Below are 21874 nucleotides of genomic sequence, written 5' to 3'. Positions count from 1 at the left end.
GTAAACAGGTGATTGACTGGAATGTAGATCATATAAAATGAAACTGGAAGGAGAATGACTGTTCTTATCTGACTGCAGGCAGTGATTACAGATAACTGGAAGGATGGCTTGAAGAGGAGATGATCACTGAAGACTGAGGAAGACAAAAGACTCGACAGTTCTAGAAAGTGATTCACATGTATTTAGGTTGGTGTTCAGGGTTGATATTTGAATGAGAAACTGAACGAGTTACAGCAGATTTCACTTTCCATGCATGCTTTACACACGGTTAAATTAGATCTAGTGTTTAATCTTATGTTGGGATTTTTGTTTTCTGTAGAGACTGTGGTTTGGTCTATTTCTGAGGATATGCCAAAGAACATTAAAACTATGTTGCATTATTTAAACGGAACATGTAGTTTTACAGTCCAGTGTTAGTTAACTATGTGCTTGTGCTATTTCTATCTAGATGGCAGTTTTTTTAAGATTCTGACGTTAATGGTTTTATGCAATTAAGTTAAGTTTCAGATAGCTACACTGTAAAAAAATAAAATAATAATTTTGTATTTTAAATTTTGTATTTTCATGATTTATCACAACTTTTTCATCTTTTGTCAAATCAACTTAGGAGATTGGTTTAATGAATAGAAACTCAAAATATTATGTTATCTTAACCACATTAATTATCTTTGTTGTATTTATTTCAATGAACTAAAAATTTTAAGGCAACCAGGTAACTTACTTTTTTAAGTTAAACCAATTATTTTTTTTCAAACATATTATTCTAATTGGAATACGTCCACAGTACTCATAAATGTTAGTTTTTAAACTTAAATGTTTTACAGATTCCCCTCCTTGAACTGCCAACTTACCATGGTGGAGGGGTTTGAGTACCCGAACGACCCTAGGAGCTATGTTGTCCGGGGCTATATGCCCCTGGTAGGGTCTCCCAAGGCAAACAGGTCCTAGGTGACGGGTCAGACTAAGAGCAGTTCAAAAACCCTTTATGATGAATTCAAAAACAAGGACCGCCCTGGAGCCAGGCCCGGCAACCCGATCCCTGTACACAGAAACTAGCTCTAGGGACGTGAAACGAGCGTCTGAGATTGTGCGTGAGGTTGAGAGGTTCCGACTAGAGATAGTCGGGATCACCTCTACGCACGGCTTGGGCTCTGGAACCACACTTCTTGAGAGAGGAAGGGCTCTTTACCACTTTGGAGTTGCCCATGGTGAGAGGCGGCGGGCTGGTGTGGGTTTGCTTATAGCCCCCCAGCTCAGCCGCCATGTGTTGGAGCTCTCACTGTCGTGTGCGCCTACGGGCCAAACGGTAGTGCAGAGTACCCGGCCCTCTTGGGGTCTCTGGGAGGGGTGCTGGAAAGTGCTCCGACTGGGGACTCCATCGTTCTACTGAGGGACTTCATCACCCACGTGGGCAGTGACAGTGACACCTGGAGGGGCGTGATTGGGCGGAACGCCCCCCCTGATCTGAACCTGAGTGGTGTTCAGTTATTGGACTTCTGTGCTAGTCACAGCTTGTCCATAACGAACACCATTTTCAAGCATAAGGGTGTCCATCAGTGCACAGGACACCCTAGGCCGGAGGTCGATGATCGACTTTGTGGCCATTTCATCCGACCTCCGGCCATATGTCATGGACACTCGGGTGAAGAGAGGGACGGAGCTGTCAACTGATCACCACCTGGTGGTGAGTTGGATCTGATAGCAAGGGAGGAAGCTGGACAGATTCGGTAGACCCAAACGTACTGTGAGTGTCTGTTGGGAACGTTTTGCAGAGTCCCGTCAGAGACATCTTCAACTTCCACCTCCGGCGGAGCTTCGACCGGATCCTGAGGGAGTCTGGAGATATTGAGTTTGAGTGGACCATGTTCTCCACCTCCATTGTCGATGTGGCCACTCGGAGATGTGGCCGTAAGGTCTCCGGTGCCTGTCGAGGCGGCAATCCCCGAACCCGGACACCGGACACACACTGGTGGACAACAAAAGTAAGGGATGCTGTCAAGCTGAACAAGGAGTTCTATCGGACTCCTGAGGCAGCTGATGGGTACCGGCAAGCCAAGCAGACTTTTTCAACCAAGTGGTGGTTGTGGAGGCAAGAAATCTGGCTTGGGAAGAGTTCGGTGAGGCCATGGAGAAGGACTATCGGCTGGCCTCGAAGAGATTCTGGCAAACCATCCGACACTTCAGGAGGGGGAAGCAGTGCCCTACCAACGCTGTTTACAGTGGAGGAGGGCAGCTGTTGTCCTCAACTGGGGATGTCATTGGACGGTGGAAGGAATACTTCGAGGATCTCCTCAATCCCACCGACATGTCTTCCATTGAGGAAGCAGAGGCTGGGGGCTTGGAGGTGGACTCGTCCATCACCCAAGCTGAAGTCTCCGAGGTAGTCAAGAAGCTCCTCGGTGGCAAGGCACCGGGGGTGGATGAGATCCGCCCTGAGTACCTCAAGTCTCTGGATGTTGTGGGGCAGTCTTGGCTGACACGCCTCTGCAACATCGCGTGGCGGTCGGGGACAGTGCCTTTGGACTGGCAGATCGGGGCGGTGGTCCCTCTTTTTAAGAAGGGGGACCGGAGGGTGTGTTCCAACTACAGGGGGATCACACTTCTCAGCCTACCCGGGAAAGTCTATGCCAGGGTACTGGATAGGAGAATACGGCCGATAGTAGAACCTCGGATTCAGGAGGAACAGTACGGTTTTCGTCCTGGTCGTGGAACACTGCACCAGCTCTATACTCTCTCCAGGGTGCTGGAGGGTTCATGGGAGTTTGCCCAACCAATCCACATGTGCTTTGTGGATTTGGAGAAGGCATTCGACTGTGTCCCTCGCGACGTCCTGTGGAGGGTGCTCTGGGAGTATGGGATCCAGGGCCCTTTGCTAAGGGCTGTCCGGTCCCTGTACGACCGGAGTAGGAGCTTGGTTCGCATTGCCAGCAGTAAATCAGACTTGTTCCCGGTGCATGTTGGACTCCGGCAGGGCTGCCCTTTGTCGCCGGCTCTGTTCATAATATTTATGGACAGAATTTCTAGGCGCAGCCAGGGGCCGGAGGGTGTCAGGTTTGGGGACTACACGATTTCGTCTCTGCTTTTTGCGGATGATGTTGTCGTGCTGGCCCCATCAGACCAGGAACTTCAGCATGCACTGGGACGGTTTGCAGCTGAGTGTGAAGCGGCTGGGATGAGAATCAGCGCCTCCAAATCCGAGGCCATGGTTTTCAGTCGGAAAAGTGTGGCTTGCCCACTTCAGGTTGGTGGAGAGTTCCTGCCTGAAGTGGAGGAGTTCGAGTATCTTGGAGTCTTGTTCACTGTGCAGCTTCTGCAGTAATGCGGTCGATGTTCCAGTCTGTCGTGGTAAAGAAAGAGTTTACCGGTCAAACTACATTCATACTCTCACCTATGGTCATGGCCGAAAGGACAAGATCCCGGATACAGGCGGCCGAAATGAGCTTTCTCCGCAGGGTGGCCGGGCGATCCCTTAGAGATAGGGTTAGAAGCTCGGTCACTCGGGAGGAGCTCAGAGTAGAGCCGCTGCGCCTCCACATCGAGAGGGGTCAGCTGAGGTGGCTCGGGCATCTGTTCCGGATGCCTCCTGGATGCCTTCCCGGGAAGTTGTTCCAGGCGCGTCCCACCGAGAGGAGGCCTCGTGGAATACCTACATGCTGGAGGGACTATGTCTCCCGGCTGGCCTGGGAACGCCTCGGTGTCCCCCCGATAGAGCTAGAGGAAGTGTCTAGGAAGAGGGAAGTCTGGGCATCTCTGCTTAGACTGCTGCCCCCGCGACCCGGCCCCGGATAAGCAGAAGAAGATCGATGGAGATGGATGGGTTTTACAGATTACTTGTTTACTACAATGACAGTAATTCAAATTGCTTAATGTCTGAGAATTACAGTTTACTCAGACTTACATAAACTCCTCTTATTTTAGTTTGACATTATAAGAGCAGGACAAGAATGCAGTAACACCCTTATTAATCACCTTTCAAAAAACTGAAAGAGAGAGAGAAACAAAAGGGTCAAATATGACTTTCAAATATGACTATAGTTTGTTTGTATGCTTGTTTGTCAATTAACTGATGTTTTATTTATTTATTTATAAAAAGTAGATGAAAAAGTATCCATAGTGAAAAATAATAGTAAGGTAGTTTGTTGTTATGGGTTATCTTGTTTCTGATTTGGGTGGGTTTTGCACGTGTATAGTTCAGCTTCCTATGTTTGTTACCATGGTTTTTCATTGGCTATTTGAGTTGTTGCACCTGTTGTTCTTTTCATTGATTACTTTGCCTTGATATTTTAGCCCTGTGTGTTCAGGTCTTTTTCTGCTCTCCTTGTGTTTATAGCAGTTGTTCTGTTTGTTTTATTTTGTTTTGAGTTTTGTTAAATCTTTGCACTGCTGCATTTAGATACATTCTTATCAGGGTTTTTTTGCAACTATATGCTGAGATTTGTCAAGTATTTTAAAATTGTTGCAAGCTTGTTTTTTCTGACCTTTTCAACTTGTCCATATATGATTTAATAAAAAATACTACAAAAGAAAGACTAACACAGATGTATGTGGCCAAACCAAACCAAAGTAAAAGATATGCTGTAGACGGACAAGAGGCTGCAAATGGAAGCTCTCTACTTAATTCACAAGGTCCACCCACTTACTCTTACTCTGACTGATGTGGGAAACATATTTTTTGTTCCTGTCTTCGATTCAGTGCTCTGCAAAAGAGTTTATCTTAAATGGTGTGTGGATGTAGTGTTTTAATACTCAGCAACAACATGAGGATCCTTCAACTTTTACTTTGTGAGCTTATTGCATTATGAATATATTTACTTGCACTTTGTCATAATTTTTTTACGCTGTGGATTCACAGTGGGTTTATGTGAGTAATTATAATGCTATTGTATTTATTTATTTTATCTTATAGATGTATTAATCTGTTGTCGAGCTGCAGTCTCAGATCAACTCACTGATTTGGGATCAAATGTGACCATAAACTGTGATCTTGATGAAAATGAGGTTTATTGGATTTTACTGAAAACACCAGATCCTCCAACAGTGATTCTACGATCAGTGTCAACCACGCCATCACCTTTTTACTATAATCCAACATTCAGAAAGAAATATTCACTGCAATTTAAACGCCATCTGTTTATTAATAATGTGACCTCTGATGAATTAGGAGTTTTTTACTGTATGAAAACAGGCATGCCTCCAAAACTCAGCAACAGCACCAGACTGCACTTCACCGGTGAGTTCATTTACTCCTCTATTGATCATAATGATGCTTAATGCAGTTATTTACTTATTTATTCTCTACTTTTTTACACATGAACAACATAATTATTTATTTTCATTGGTTGCTCCACATAGATATGAATATATTATAAGCTAGATATTATATTCAGATGTTTGAAACAGTCGTTGTGCTCCAGACTGTTACTGTAATTATGAACACTTTCTTTACAGAATCAGCTCAACTAACTGAGTGTCACAATCAGACAGCGGTGGAGTTTATTGATCAGAATCAGAAACAATGGCAGATTATTATAATCATATCTGCTCTGATGAACGGGCTTCTGCTCATTGTGCTGATCGGTGAGTGACTCTCCTTTAAGAAAATGTTTTATTTAAACAGCAAATGAAATGTAATTTAGTCAACAAATATATACAGTATAAATATAAATACGATGCTCTTCATATTCAGCTGATGTGTTCGTAATTGTGAATTTCCCATTATATAGTCTTTTGATTATTATTTGTCTACAATTTAAGAAAGAAAAATATAACCGTCAGTAAATATTGTCTTGTTCTTATAGTGTTTGCTGTTGAAAAAACAGACATGTTGGAAAAACACATTGATGATGCCGATCTACTGCAGACACGAGTTACATATCAGCTTCAAGACCCAAACAAAATGCCATCACAATAAAGTAAATTATTTGTAACCATTATTTAAGGATTTTATGAACAAAGACACAGATTAAGCATCATTATCAGGGACGTGCACAGGAATTTTGAGGGGCAGTTGCTCTGACCTGAAAAAAGCCCCCCCATCCCCCCCCCCCCCCATATGGGCTATATGAAGGACTGAGAATAACAGGGTCTTTATTAAAATATATATACACAAAGAAGTAAAACACTGAAATACAGCACTCAATCACCTTAACTACTACTAATAATAACACAGATTTTATCAATAATAATGCCACTGACGATTCTGATTATCGATCCGATTCTTTAACGGTTCTTCTTGATAGCACTGTGTGGAAAAAATGTAGTCATATGCTTTTCAAAAAAAACAAGTGGTTTTATTTATTTTAACCCTTTGATGCACAACATGGGTCTAAAAAGACCCGACTGAGTTTTCATTTTCTATATCTTTGCAAAAAATTAATTTCATCATTCAGTATTCCAGCTATTCCTCAATTAACTTGTTTTAGATTATTGAAAATCCTAATTGAAATTTTTCATTTCTTTCTTTTCGAATAAAAATCGTTTTTGTATCACAACCCTTCTAATGCGCAACATGGGTCTAAAAAGACCCGTATTCATTTCCTATGTTATTTCAGTGATGGCTGAGTGTTTCTTTGCTGAATCTTTAAAATATTTGTATTTTATCATTTGTTATTCCATGTATTCATTAAATATCTTGTTTTTGATTTCCACAAATCATTATGTTTATGTTTCCTTTCTTACTTTATAAACAAACACAGTTTTTGTATCTCTAAATTTTTTTTACATACATTGGTCTAAAAAGACCCATATATAAACCTTTGATATTTGCACATTTTTGCAAGTAGGAAGATTTACTGCAGAATACTATTCACCTGCCACACATTTCACAACTCAACACAGCTGCTTTTGTATATTTGATGCAAGTCTTATTTTATTTTAACCACAGAAAATATTTTATATTTTGTAAAAGATGGACATAATATTTGAATATTAGGCTATGGTTACCTTGACCTTGTAATCCTACTGAGAAATTACTTGTGAGAAGGAGAAACATGTCCAATACTATTAACTAGCTAGCTGGGAACATATTCTAGCTAGCTAATGTTAGCTACACTAAAAAAAAAAGATTATATTTTAAAGCTTATTTACATGTAGAAGGCCTAACAGTTCATAATCCTTCATATGCTGAAATGATTCAATGTTTTAAGAGTTTAGGTGTCATTTGTCATTTGTGAGGCATGTAAGCACCAAGATGGCAATTTGAGATGCCGCTGTACCAGTGTGATTTTATTTTGTTTGTTGTATTTTCTTTTATTTGATCACATTCACCACAATTCAATACAGTTACACAGTTCAATTTCAGTGTTATCAGTTATCTATGATATGTGAATGCCAGAGGTGTATAGTCCAGGGGTCAGAAAGTCCTGCCATATTATTCCACCCATGACCTCAGACAGCTGATTTCACTAATTAGTTCTACCTACTGGCTGAAAAACTGCTAATTAGGTGGTGTAATTAGGCTAATTCAGGTGATTGGAACAAAATACTGAGGAGGACCTTTACTTTCTGAACCTGGACTTTACACCTTTGGTGATTGCTATGTTAGAGAAAGTGGCAAATAAACATTTCAAGTGTTAAATGTGTTGTCTAAATGACTGCTAAAATGATTAATTTGACAAAATGTTGTCTTTATTCTTTTGTTTTATCATGCTTGATAAGTAAATTTGATAGAGTAACACAAAACCTAGAAAAAATTCAAATAATAATTTTTGGTAATTGAAAACAAGACATTTTTAATATTTATAAATCATGGAATTTATAGATCATGGAATATTAAATGCTTAAATAAATTGATCTCAAAAGATAAAAAAAAAAAAAAAAAGTCCTGCCATGCATGAAATAACATAGGAAATGAATACGGGTCTTTTTAGACCCATGTTGTGCATTAGAAGGGGTTTCCATAGCTTGCGCATCAAAGGGTTAAAGCTTAAGCTTGAGTAAGCAAACTGTACTTTTTATGTAATTTATGTAATAAATAGAACCTTATTGTAAAGTGTTACTGATTAGTTATACACCGATTCAGACGTCTCCTGAGTTCACTGTTGGAAAGATCAGTTGTTTTAGCCATTCATTAAATTGAATCGGTTCAAATGAGTCATTAGTTCGCGAATTGGACGTGTCATGCGCGTTGTGTGATTATCCCAGCAGTTAGGACATGGACATTCAAGATTTCTGTCAACACAGAAAACATTTCATCACTGGATAGTTTTTTTCGTTTAATTAAAGTGTTGTTTTATGTCAGCTGAATGTCCAGAACACTTTTCAGAGAAGATAAGGAAACTTATTTAGCACAATTCACACCCAGCGGTAATTCAGGAAAACAAATCTCCGAATGCTCCACATGAAACTTTTGGTCTTCCGACCTTTTACCACCGTATCGATTAATTTTGATTAATATGTGTGAGGGAGAGAGAGCAAGACAGCGCTTAGTTTGGAGACGGTGAAGTCTTGTTTACACTTTCGCCTGGCTCCGAAGAGAGAGAGTGCGCGCGCGCAATCGGGTCTCTCTCTCTGCTTGTTCTTTCAGTTAAACATGCGCCGTCACAGGCGCAGCAGTTCATCTACATTACTCACCGATCAAATAAGCCTTTGGCGGGACAAAAATTCACTTTGGCGGGCGCTAAAACAAGTTCAATGCAGGAAAATTCATGCGTGAATTTAACTGAGTAGTACATGACCATGCACTCGCACAAATGTGACCACATAAAACTCGCACATTCTCAAAAAATGGTAGCAGTCTGGAACCCTGATGATGATCGTTCGTTTGTTATACATCACAAACTCACCTTTTCCGACAACAATCTCCTTCTAGGGCCGCTCATGCAGGCTCAGCTCAGGTGCCGGTCGCGTGCAGCGCTGCAGCCACGTAAACAGAGTTTGCCCTTCCCCTAGTGACTTTCACTTTCGGTGCCCGAATGGAATTGAATGAGGCTTTGCGATTTTTTTTAATCTAGGCCTACGTGAAATTCTGCATCCATTGTACTTTTTATTTATTGATTTTTTTCCCCCTCGGAAGGGCAACGTGAGTCGAGAAGGGCATATGGGCAGTTGCCCAGGCAACCTGAGCAACCCCCCTGTGCACGTCCCTGATCATTATCACATTCATTGGTTAATGTTATTTCAGTTATCAAGTCTAGAAGACCTAGTAGTTTAGTTGCATTATTAAGTAAATTTAAAAATATGTTATATTCTTCAATAAATTAACTAAAAGGATCTTTGGAGATACATGAGTCACACTTTGTTTTTGTACAGTTTCTATTTTAATGTTGTTGACTTATACATTGGTGTTCTGTGGTATATTTATTTTAAATTATTAATAAGGATTTTTATATAATTTTTATATGAAATAGGTATATTAATATGTATTTTAATTATTATGTTACTATTATTGTGGATCACTACATATATATGTTACGTAGATTTGAATTTTTAATCTACATGCTATACTGTGGTTAAACTCAACTGAAGCGCTAAAGAAAAACCAGAAACGTGTTCCACTAGTTGGTCACTTGTTTATTTGACACCCAATGACAAACAGAATCTCTCACCTTTGTCTAAAGTGGAGGTTTAACCTTAAACCACATACCATTTACCAATGCTTTTATGTCAGTTTCTCATAGTTTTCTTAGCCTCAAATGGAAACAGCAGCATGTATTTCTTCTGGGGTTTAAACACTTCACGGGATGATGCTCCTTGTTCGGTAAATTGAACGTAATTTAATTTTAAATTTTTTTTTTTTTTTTGAGTTTTTTATAACTACATAGATATGCTATGTTGATGCAAATTTGCACTGTTTTCTGTAGGGTGTGGTGACACACCACTCTGAACGATCATAAACGACCTGCAGATGGCAGCAGAGAACCTAAGATACACAGAAATAATGTCTAAAATATAGCTTCAACTGTTATTAATGATTAAATTCACAGTTATTCTCATCAACGCCGCTATAGTGAACTGTGTTATGGAGTATACAGAGTTAACTTTTCATATTAAGAAAAACTTATTGTCAGTATTGACATTGTTCTAACTGTCAATAATGACCTTTGAAATTTACTTTTTTTACTTTTTTTACTTTTTTACCAAAGACATGTTCTACCTCATTTAGAGATACATTAGATGCAGAACCAGAAACATTCCCAATTATTTAATCTAATTAAAATTATTATTTTAAAATATTTTTTTATCAAACATATACAGTCTGAAAAAAAAACATAAAAAATAACTAAACGATTGATTGAATAAAATTAGTAAAAGCAAATCAGTTATTATTAATCAGTAAATCAGCAATTTATACCAATGAAAAACTGATTTTAGTGACAGATTGGCATATTGACAGCTTGTCTGATCTTCTGACAATGTTGTAGAATCATAATTTAAGCAAATTTGTATGCTGAAGCTTAAATCTTTCTCGGAAATAACAACTTTACCAACCTGAGAAGAGCATTAAGGTAATATAATCACATCATGTGACACCAGGTTAAACTTGAGCTGGACCTATACGTCATGTTCAAGAGAATAAGCAACGGTTTATTTACAGCATGTACATATATAGCCTATCTATAAATATTTGAACCCATCTTGACTTGTGTAGGATTATGATTTTTGTAAAAAAAAATCTGAATTACTATGATTCAGAGTTTATGTCAATGTCCTGAAATTAAATGTGTAGTTATGCCTATACCTCATTATTATTGTCAATATCATAAACATATATGCTGAAGTATAGCACAAACCATAACATCACTAGTCTAAAACATAAACTTTAGTGTCTGTATGTGTTTGTACACTTGTATGTATTTTTATGACAATATCATAATAACCTGATATGAAACTTATCCTTGAAATGACAGATAAGCCCGAAATGAAACACGGCCGTCTGTTTAATATGAGCAGAATGGTCATCTGATGAAAGAATAGCTGCTCTCATTCTAATGATGAAGTGAAAGTGGAGATATGATCATAAGGGAACCAAAGATTAGAAGCAGCTTCTTTATTTGTGGACTGCTTGTTTAGTCACTATATTTCTTGTGTACGCCAGCTATAATTAACCATAATAATGTGAGTCTTTCCATAGCAAAAATGAGTGTCTTTAAATGGACTCTTGTCTGCATCACATCTCCTCATTGAGGCCTCAACAGTCATTATCAAAAATAGCACCAGTTGAAGAACCTCAAGAGCATCTTGGAGAAGCTCATGCCAAAAATAAATCTTACAGCTCCTATATTTATCAGGAAAATGTTGTATTGGCCACTTTGAGGAGAAATCAAACAGCAAGAAACAGAAAAGTAGAAAAAAATATCAATGATTGTAGGTTTCAATTGCTAAATTTGCTCCTTAATCTATGCCTAACACCAACATATTGAGATTTATTTTCCTGAAGTGCGTTCATCACTTCCATAAACCTTAATTCTGGGGAAAACCTGCAATATTTCCATGGTTTTAAGTGATGCTTTGTATATTGTATGTTGTGTCAGCTGTTATGTGTCTATGTCAAGAAAAGCGTGAACGCAGGATGTTGAGAAGCCACTCCCTCTGCTGCCCTCCCTGGAGACTATAGAAGAGACAAGCCACAGTCTCATTCAATCCAGCTACACACTGAGACATTGAGGAGTTCACACATACACACACATGCACACATCAGACTACTCTAGTACTGAAGGTTATAGACACACGCAGAGGGCTTCCCTTGTGAAACCACTCACACAACTGCCTATAACACTTTCTACCTCTTGCTTGCAAACTCACACATAAACAACAGCTGGTAACATGTTGCTGCCAAGAGCTTTGACCCTGTTCATCCTGTGGGGTAAGTGCCAACTCTCTCTCTTTTTTTCTTTTTTTTTTAAACCCAAAAACATAGGGATTTGAATAACCAACACTGCATGTTCAAAGTGTGTGGTCTCTCAACTTTGAGTTTCTGGAAAATTGTTGCAAAGTCAAGGGTAAAGTTAATGATTTGCATCATACCATATCACTGTAAGATATTATACATTCTTAGTTTGCGTATTAGCATGTAACAGTCTGTAATTGTTTAACAATTGTTAAATTATTCAGTGACCTGGTGATACCTGGTGATATCTAGTGTTTGTATGTGATACCTATAGTGTTTCATAAGGTATAACGTGATGCTAAATGCATAACAGGCAAACAAACTTCAAGGTTGATGAATGTGAGAGAATGTACATGCTAAATTTTTACTGCACTTCAAAATATTGGTAATTTCTAAGCCCTCTTTTTTAAGTTAACATAGTTAACCTGTATCCTTAGTTACGGTGTATGAGTTCAAATTTGAATTTAACCTTCACACCTATTACACAGGGGAAAGTGCTGAAAACGTCAAATCATGCTTTCATGTCTTTAAAATTTTGTATGAATGGGAGTTTTGCATAGCTGAAAACTTTACTTTTTTTAATGGATCACTGTTGTTCAGTATGACTCAGCTCGACTGTGACATTATTTATTTATGTGTTAAACCACACAATTCCCAGAATTCAGCCGGACACTCCTGAAGTTCTTCTTAGAGAATCTCTTAGAATGTGACACCTGAACCCACCTGTCACCTGAGCACATCCTAAGGCCCCGTCCACACTACTGCGTTTTCGTTTAGAAACGGATAATTAAAACGAATACGATCTCCGTCCACACCAGCGTTTTAGCTGCGTATTAGAATTGATCTCCGTCCACATTAAAACGACTGAAAACGCGGATCACGTGACCATTCACCAACACTGGGCATGCGCGTGCCGGTGTAAACACAACTTCATTGATAAAATTATCCCACCATGCGCTGGTTCTTCCCGGGTTAACCCAAAACCGACGCTCCATGTACGGTCGATACCGCCGCTGCACATGGGAATTGTCACAGATTGCTCGAATAATAGCTTGCCTCCGGCGCATGTACTGTAGGCAGTTATAGCATTGTAAAATGCAGAATTTACTTGGACAACAGCTGCCAGCAAAGATATACGCCATGACTGACGACACCCAATCATAGAGCCGAGCGTGAGCCTCTACTACGTCATCGTTTCTAAAGTCCTCCGTTTTGACCCGTCCACACTAAAACGCACTCCGGAGATTCAAAACGAAAAACGGGTCGGCAGCGTTTCTAAACTTCTCCGTTTTGGGTCTCCGTTTTTGCCGTTTTAGTGTGGACGGGAGGTGCAAACGTAGCAAAAAGTCTCCGTTTTTAAACGAAAACACAGTAGTGTGGACGGGGCCTAAGCTAATAACATTGTCCTTTAATCAGCATTACTGGTGTCTAACAAAAGTATAACACAGAGGTCTTCAACCCTGCTCCTGGGGACCCACTGTCCTGCAAAGTTTATTTCCAGCCTGCTTCAACACAACCGCCTGTGGTTTTTAAGCGATCCTGAGCTTGATTAGCTGATCCAGGTGTGTTTGAGTAGGGTTGGAGTTAAACTCTACAGGACAGCGTGTTGAAGGGTTGAAGACCTCTGGTATAACAGATGAGGTGTTGACATGAGTAACATGTCTAATCTAACACTGGAATCTGACCGATCTGTTTGATATATCTGCATGTGATCTTCTAAAATTAAACGCTTGAAGTCTTAAATGGTTTGTAGACTTCCTGAAAAGAATGAATGTGCTTAATTTGAACTCCTGATATTTTGATTATTCCATTGACTGTGTTTAGGTTGTGCCTCTTGTGTGCGGTATCGGGCTGAATTCAACATGGTGGGGATCACTGGTTGGATCAGCTTTGACTCCACGGAGCTGAAGTCCACTGTTAATCTCACAGGAACCGGAACGTGTCCATCTTTCAATATCTCCCTCACTACGTTCCCTGTTATGTACGGCCATTTTGCTTCACCCTGTCAAAAGTCATACATAGGAGACAGTGTTTTCACCTTTTCTGTAAGTACTCCCCAGGCTGTGGTGAATGTGCCCACTCTATTTGAACAGCACCTTAGTCTGGAAGCCCTCTCAGTGCTGGTGGAGACATGTAACGGCACAAGGATTTGTGCAGGACTCATGTCAGAGTCCCCGGTCAGAACGTGGCAGGCACGGTTTTTCAGTCCCGTGGGTGGGAACATCTTCATCCGGCAAGTGACAGGAGAAACAGGGGCGAGGGTTCTCTCAGATCTAAGAACTATTAATCAAACCAGGACTTTTACAAATGTCACAATTTTAGTGTCACAAAGCACTGTCACCAGCTGCACTACGCTTCTTAGTAGTCTGGATCCCAAGAGTCTTACAAAGCTGGGCCTTCTGAGTGTGGGATCACCTCTAGAACCTCAGAAGTCTCGGTTGGAAATCTCCGCTCTCAGTTCTGGTGTCCGCTTCGCTGTTCTCAACTTGACCTCAAACTACGCGTGTGCAGAGATCCGAAGCGTTGAACTGAAGGTTGTCAGTGCTGTCCTGAACATGCAAGGGATTAAAGGCTACTTCACCTTCTATCAACCATCTCCGTTCGATCTCACCACCATCACTGTTAACCTGACAAACCTGGACAGAAGAGTTGGGCCGTACCACGTTCATCAGTTTCCCCTACCCCAGATGAGATCTCCCTCGGATAGCAGCTGCAGCAACAACAATGTTGGGGGTCACTGGAACCCCTTCAATGTGAATGTTCAGGCACCGGCGTATCCACCACCAAGAGGGTCCACGCATGATCGCTTTGAGGTCGGAGATCTGAGTGCCAGGCATGGCTCTCTGGAGGATGCGATTAACTTTCAGGCCACTTTAACGGACTGGAACCTACCTCTGTTTGGGCGGAATAGCATTGTGGGTCGATCTGTCGTGATACACTTGCCCAATACGACCAGATTTGCCTGTGCAAGTATAGGCTACCCCGGCGAAGTGACTGTCGCCAAGGCGGCCTTTCGTGGACCGGTTGTGGGGACGGTCCTGTTCACCCAGCTCAGTGGTGACCCATATTCTGATGTCTCTGTGTTCATGGACCTATCTTACGCACAACTCTCTGCACCTTCTACACTAAATCACAACTGGCACGTCCACATCTATCCCATCAGCACAGAGACAGACAGTGACCAGGCATGTTGTCTGTCCACTGGAGGACACTGGAACCCATTCTACGTAGACACAACGGTGAGTGCATACACTATTAACTGTGGTCCTGACAGCCCTTTTGCCTGTGAAGTTGGGGATATCGCTGGCAAGCAAAAGACTCTCGACCTACAGTCTGAGATGGGTACGGTGGCTACCAAGAACTTTTTTACTGACACAACCTCTTGGATGTCTGGAATGATTGGTCGTTCCTTGGTGATACATGGTCCAAACCAAACGCCTCTACGGATCGCTTGCGCGAACATCACCTTGTTCCGCTTTCCCTCTGCTCGCTCAAGTTCTTGGTACGGGCCTGAATCTTCTGAAGGTCAAGTCCGATTCTCCCAAGTCTCTCCTCAAGGGCCAACAATCCTAAATATCTCCTTCACCGGGCTTAACAGCAGAGCCGGTGGCTACCACGTCCATATTCTTCCAATCAAGAGCGCACAGGAACCCTGCTCCGACAGTAACATCATGGGGCACTTCAACCCGTTTTCTGTGAACGTATCCTCATCTCCAGCTCCAGGAATTGGCACAGTCGACCAGTATGAGATTGGAGACATCAGTGGGAAGTTTGGATCACTGACGGGTCAGAACAACTTTCAGAACCAGTACATGGATGGTAATATGCCACTTTCAGGTCCGAACAGCATCATTGGCCGGTCACTGGTCATACATTATAACAACGGCTCAAGGTTAGTTCTTTTATGAATCATACATCCTCAAAACAGTCATCTGGCATTTGGCCTTTCACGACATTTTGAACTTTAAAATAAATATAAGGGATAAGTTTGCTTCTTCTTAAGCTATTTATAAGCAGAACCATACATAGGAAAACAACTGCAGGTGCAGGTTGTGATACAATTCACAATTCTGCATTTTGTCTCGGTTCCTCATTAAGTGTGTCAAAGTCTGGCACATTTGCCACATTGAGACAGCAGTGAGACTGTCAACTTTTAACATTTTTTTGTAAAAACTGAATATTCCTGAAAAAAAAAACTCATGTCAGTTTTCTGTAAAGCTATTTAGAATAATTATGGAGTCAGATATCTGAAATACCTAATAGTCATCCTGTCATGAAAAGCATGCGTGGGAAGATTCCCACAGCTCATTCCTCTACACACATCATTCATAATGTTTATTTATACAATACACCAGATTTCTGTGACCCGCCTACTGTAGGAATGTGGGAAGAATCCTGTGAAATTTACTCGAACATGGATAACTTAAAATGGTTTCTGTCTTTCCCTATTTACAGAATGAGGTGTACAGATATCTCAGCACAGAACGCCACAGATGGAAATTGGGTGATCGCTGAGGCCATGTTCAGTGGGGAAGTAACTGGGACAGTGATGATGGTAAAAACAATAGCAAATCTAATATAGAAGTTTTTAAGAATAAATCATATAAGTAGATTTTTATAGGTTAGTTGTATGCCTGTTCAAAACTCAATCGTCATGATGGTTAGGGTTTTCTGGGTGGTTGCCAGGATCTAAGGTGTTGCTACAAATTTGTCTATTTTGAATTGCTTCCACTGTTTCCATTGTTACTAAATTAGAGGGAACTGTAAAAAAATCTCTCTCTCTCACCATAATGGCTTGAAATCTACCGTCACTTTTAAATCTGCCACAAAAAGATGACACTGCTAATAATGCTGGATGGCGGAGGAAGGGGTGGTGAGGGGTAACTGGGTGAGGCTGTGGTTGTGCAGGGGTACAGCTCTTGTCCTGCTGGGACGGTATGACGCTCATCTCTACCACAGGCAGATGGATCTGTCACATGCCGCACAACAGACCTGCAGCTGTCTTGTGGTCTTGGTGTTGCGTGCGGAAGAATGACTCACATGATTTACAAAAACTACAAAAAAATTATAATTTTATATGTATAACACATTTTTGTCTAGAGCATCTGGTGCATTGAAGCATTTGTCATAAAAAAATGGTTAAAAATCTTTGCTTCCATCCATTTCGAGTAATTTGTTAGTTCTACTTGATTTTTTCAAGTTCTTCATTAGTTTTTGAATTGAAAGTGGTCGAACAAGGCAACAATTTAACTTTACTTAACCCTTTAATGGGCAGCAATATAAAATAAAAAAATACCCCAGGATATTTATTGTTGTTTTCCAGCACATTAGGATCCATAATACAATACATAATATAATAATACAATTGAATGTTTGTTTCCCCAAAAATATTGCTTATACAGTAATCATTACATATATTATTGTATAATTTTTACAAATATATATATTTATAATAATTTATTTTAAAAAAATATACAAAGAAACTATATTGCCTATATTTTTTTTAAAATGAGATATTGTATTTATTATTTATTTTAATATATTAATGCTAAGTGATACACTGTACATGTTTTTAGTACCAACAGACCTTTCCAGATGGCAGCTACGGTGACGTTAGGTTAGAGGTGGATCTACAGGCATCGCAACCATTAAAAGTAAGTTCGATTTTATCCGATTTTTCATTAGTCATGTTAGCTGTCGTAATAAAATTTAATTTAACTGAATGTGACCACTTTTATTATTGGTTTCTAGTTTGCAGAGGCTTCCTGGTACATTGCAAATGACCCGGTTGCGCCAGATGGTTCATGTCCGGGGGAAGACGAAATGTTTAATCCATTCAACATTACAAATGTGAGAGAACATTAACTATTTTCTCATCAAATGCTACATATACATTTTTGAATATATCATGCAAAATAATTAAGACGGAATAATTGTCTCTCAGATGAACAGCTGTTCTCAGATGAGGGCTCTGTCCTGTTTGGCTGGAGATCTGACGGGCAGACATGGATCCATAAGTCTCACAAAGAGACAACTGTACAATGACATTCTGTTGCAGCTGGCCGGAGACTTCACAGGTAGCAAATATGAATAACTTTCACACTTGCATTACATACACATTGTATCTTCATGCGTTGGAATAAAATTCTGCATAACGATTAAGAAATTGTCTCATTGTTTTACCCCCAGTTGTCCAGAGGTCACTAGTTCTCAGACTCAATAGCACCACAACTACATGTGCAGATATTCACCCAGAATCCCCTTCTGCCATGCAGATCTTCCCCAACAAGGCGTCCTTCAGCAGGTGCGTTCAAAAATACAGGAATGTCCTTCATACAATTAACTAGCTTTTTATGTTTAAAATATTAACTAAAATCTAGTTTTTAAGGATTAGATTAGGTAGAAGTATCCTTAAGGTTAAAATTGCATGTTTCACTGTATTAAATAACTACTTGAATTTGTCATGTCATGGCCCATGTAATGATGCATCATGATATAAATTGGTGTTTATATATCAATAACTGTACTAAGAATATCAGGACATTTCACAGAGAAAAACTAAAAATCAACAAGGAAGAACACAACTTAGATAATTAGATCTGTTCTGTTCTGTTCTGTTCTGTTCTGTGTGTAAAAATAGAAACCACATAACTGAGTCAACAATCAAAAAACATCATGGATGGGAAATGTTTATTACAATTCAAAAAGAAACACACTCATTTACAGATGACAATGACTCTTGACAGTACACAATGACTCCTGGTTTTCTTTAACACATGATATGTCACCTTTCTATAAAAGTTTTTAGTACATGTTGATGATGATATTGATATTTGGATCCATTATATCACATAAAAATAATCAAAAGTCATCCATTAGATTTATTATGGCACGTTGACTGTTGTGTGCAGGTATGATTTCCGTAAGAGAGTGGCAGATGCGCTAAGCCTCCCCATATCCAGAGTTTCCATCTTACCTGGTTCTCCTTCACAAAGGTCTGACGGGAAATGCCAGGCGGTCAATTATCTGGTGTCAGGTAAACAAAAGAATATGAAGTTTTTAATTCTGCAAATTTTGTTGTATTCAGCTTCACATGTGGCGCTCATAGAGTGAGATACTGAAAAGAAAAGAAAAAAACAGTGAGATCTGACGCATGTTTTCATAGACTAACGATTAAAATAGCTCAGTGTTTAATAATGTGGAAATAATGCTAACAATAAATATTGTACAATAATAATAATCATATATTGTATGACAGAAAAGAGCCACACTTGTATTAGATCTTTTGCGGGTCTCTTCATATATTATTGAAGTTATTGCTTTCCTCTGCTGAACTGGCTTAGTATGCTTTTTCTGTCAAAACAATGAACAATCCAGTCCATTCAAAAGACACAAAAAAGGGAAATTGCGCAGTAATCTGATGCGCTGGTGGAGCATAGAGACGTGGTGAAACAGGAGAGCGGTATATGACAGAGGTCTATACCACAGGACGGCAATAGAAACTAAAGTGTTCTGTTTTTTATTTGGATTTTTAGATGGCGTGTTTTATAAGAAACTTTTTGAACTATACTTCATTTTTTTACGAAAATGTGATGGGCGAATGTTGTGATTGAGTTATGGGGGGTTGCAATGTGTTTGCATGCTAAATATAGTAGAAATGGCATTGTAGTTCTCTACAGGGCGTAGTTGAAAAGATCATTATCATAAGATGACTGGTCAAAAAAAACTATAGTGCAAAGAAAACATCCAAATACATTTTAATTTTAGTTTTATCTATTTGCATCTGTAGATTTCAGTTGCAATAGGCCTACATGTATTTTGAAAGACTGTTTTCTCAAAATTATTTTTTTTTTCTCATCCACAGCAGAACTTTAATACACCAAACTTTACAGTTTTATTTCTATCTATATTCTGAATGTTTTTAGTGAGGGGTTTGTTCATATATCATTTGCTTAATTTAATTATACAACATTTTATTCCTAGTGCAATTGTATTTTTTTTTCTGGCTGTTGACAGTATTTTCTGATTTATGGAGATATAAATAGATCTCAAAAAATCTTGACTCTAATATGTCAGCAAAATAAAACAAGAATTTTGAACCTGGCTAATTCCAATGTTACGATTTTTGTTCTGTGATTTTATGCAAATAAGTGCATATTTAATTATTTAAACATATCTTTTTAGAAAACTGGTTATAAATAAAAAAAAATACTTGCAATTCTTACTTAAAGCAATCAACTGGTGAAGTATGATGATATCTATTAGTTACTTTTTAATTAGTTACTAATTAGTTACTTTTTTTACTCTATTCACCCGAGGTGTCTTGCCTTGAAATTTGAAAAATCCAATTTAAATCATAAAAATGAACAAACTTTAATAGGTTAAAACTGTGGGGAAAATCATTAGAAATGACAAAGTTAAATGGATAGAGACAATGATGTTGTAACAACCTGTTTTCCAGGTGAAGTGAGCCAACAGAAGCTGAGCTCAGTTAAGACCAGTGACAAGATGGGTGCGTTCAAAGAAACAAAGACGTGCTCTCCAAGTAAGCCTGAACTCTGTGTTTATCAACATTTACGTCATGGAAAAGTGTTTTTCACTTTTAAACCTGGAATATCTTCCTTTTTCAGTTGGAAAGGCAGGACTGATGCTGGTCCCCTGCAGGATGATCCTGTCCTTCATGATGGCCGCAGTCTTTCTGCTCGGGTTACTGAGGCACTAGATGGACCCTGCAATGATCTCACTGCTTTCACTTCAATACTTTAATAAACCAGGACAGGTTCACCCCAACGTTAGGAAGCCGTCAAATTGTGGTCGAAACGTCTTTCCAAAAAAAACTTTCAGTTGACAAAACACAGACAGCAACAAAGTGTCGGCCCAGATCCGGGATTCATGGACACTATATTGTTGTCTGGGTTTTTGAAAAACGTTTCGTCAGCTGAAAAATCGGCATGTTGTTAAACAACAGTACAATCCATTAAACACATACTTCTATCTCTTACAGCCAACTTTTCATTCTTGTCCGTAAATAAAATACAGCGCTACCCTGTATACTGTAAAGAACATTTCTCATTTCGTCATGTGCATTTTACACACCTATATTCATTTAAGACGTTTACATGATCATGTTTCACAAACGTCTTGAACTTGCTGCTCTGCTCTTAATGGTTTTTCAAAGTACATTCCATTGTAAATTGGTTGTAAATTCACTGTAAATTCATCAAAAGCCTAACTTAGTACTGTATTATACTCCTTTATTCCCATGTAACTCAGATTTCTATTATGTGTATGTTTTATGATGCAATCCGTTTGAAAACAACACAGCCTTGGATTTCATGCAACATGACTATAATTTGTTATTTGAGCCTGTGTCTTAGGCCTTACTGTTTGTTTTTGTTTTGTTTTGGGTTTTGTGTGTGTGTGTGTGTTTTGTGGATGTCTGGCAGGTCTTACTAAGAATAATTACAAATATATAAAGCTACCATTCAAAAGTTGGGGGGAGGGGGTGTAAGTAAAAAAAAGAAAGAAATTAATACTTTTATTTAGCAAATTAGTCAAAAGTGACAGTAACGACTTTTACATTGTTTAAATAAAATGTATTTCAAATAAATGCTATTCTTCAGAACTTTCTATTCTTTAAAGAATCCTGGAAAAAAGTATCATGGTTTTCACAAAAATATTAAGCAGAACAACAATTTCAAAACAAAGTAATGTTTCTTGAGCAGCAAATCCGCATAGAATGAAGGATCGTGTGAAAATTCAGCTTTGATCACAGGAATAAATTACATATTCAATTAGAATTTTTTATGTATAATAATATTTCTCAATATTACAGGTTTTACTGTACTGATTAAATAAACACAATATACCACTTTATCTGTGGAGATTGTTCTTTATCTTGTGCACCATACCTGGGGTACCACAAGGCTCAATTCTGGGTCCAGTTTTATTTTCACTATACATGCTCCTCCCTGTCCGAGCTCAAAACAGGTTTTGCGTGGGAACCCAAATATCTTTGCGAGGGAACGCAAAAGATTTGAAAAAAAA

The 21874-nt window shown here is 39.1% G+C and overlaps 1 protein-coding gene across 1 annotated transcript; it reads left to right on the top strand.

Annotated features, from left to right (window-relative positions):
- The first annotated feature begins 11583 nt into the window (after positions 1-11583).
- Positions 11584-21702, top strand: cusr (Copper-only SOD repeat protein). Its single transcript, XM_081383763.1, has 10 exons — positions 11584-11803; positions 13652-15719; positions 16283-16382; positions 17404-17481; positions 17579-17677; positions 17772-17904; positions 18017-18131; positions 18739-18863; positions 20289-20372; positions 20458-21702. Exons 1-10 carry the CDS (start codon positions 11764-11766, stop codon positions 20547-20549), a joined length of 2934 nt encoding a protein of 977 aa, XP_081239889.1. The 5' UTR covers positions 11584-11763; the 3' UTR covers positions 20550-21702.
- Positions 21703-21874: the final 172 nt, after the last annotated feature.

The sequence above is a fragment of the Scardinius erythrophthalmus genome (genome assembly GCF_964197995.2).
Source record: "Scardinius erythrophthalmus genome assembly, chromosome: 14".
NCBI lineage: Eukaryota > Metazoa > Chordata > Actinopteri > Cypriniformes > Leuciscidae > Scardinius > Scardinius erythrophthalmus.
This window is presented reverse-complemented; position numbering and strand designations above follow the sequence as displayed.

Coding starts and splice junctions, on each gene's coding strand:
- cusr (XM_081383763.1), top strand. CDS start 11,764: ATGTTGCTGCCAAGAGCTTTGACCCTGTTCATCCTGTGGG. Junction 17,905..18,016: donor GCTGGCCGGAGACTTCACAG/GTAGCAAATATG, acceptor TTTTACCCCCAG/TTGTCCAGAGGTCACTAGTT. Junction 20,373..20,457: donor AACAAAGACGTGCTCTCCAA/GTAAGCCTGAAC, acceptor TTCCTTTTTCAG/TTGGAAAGGCAGGACTGATG.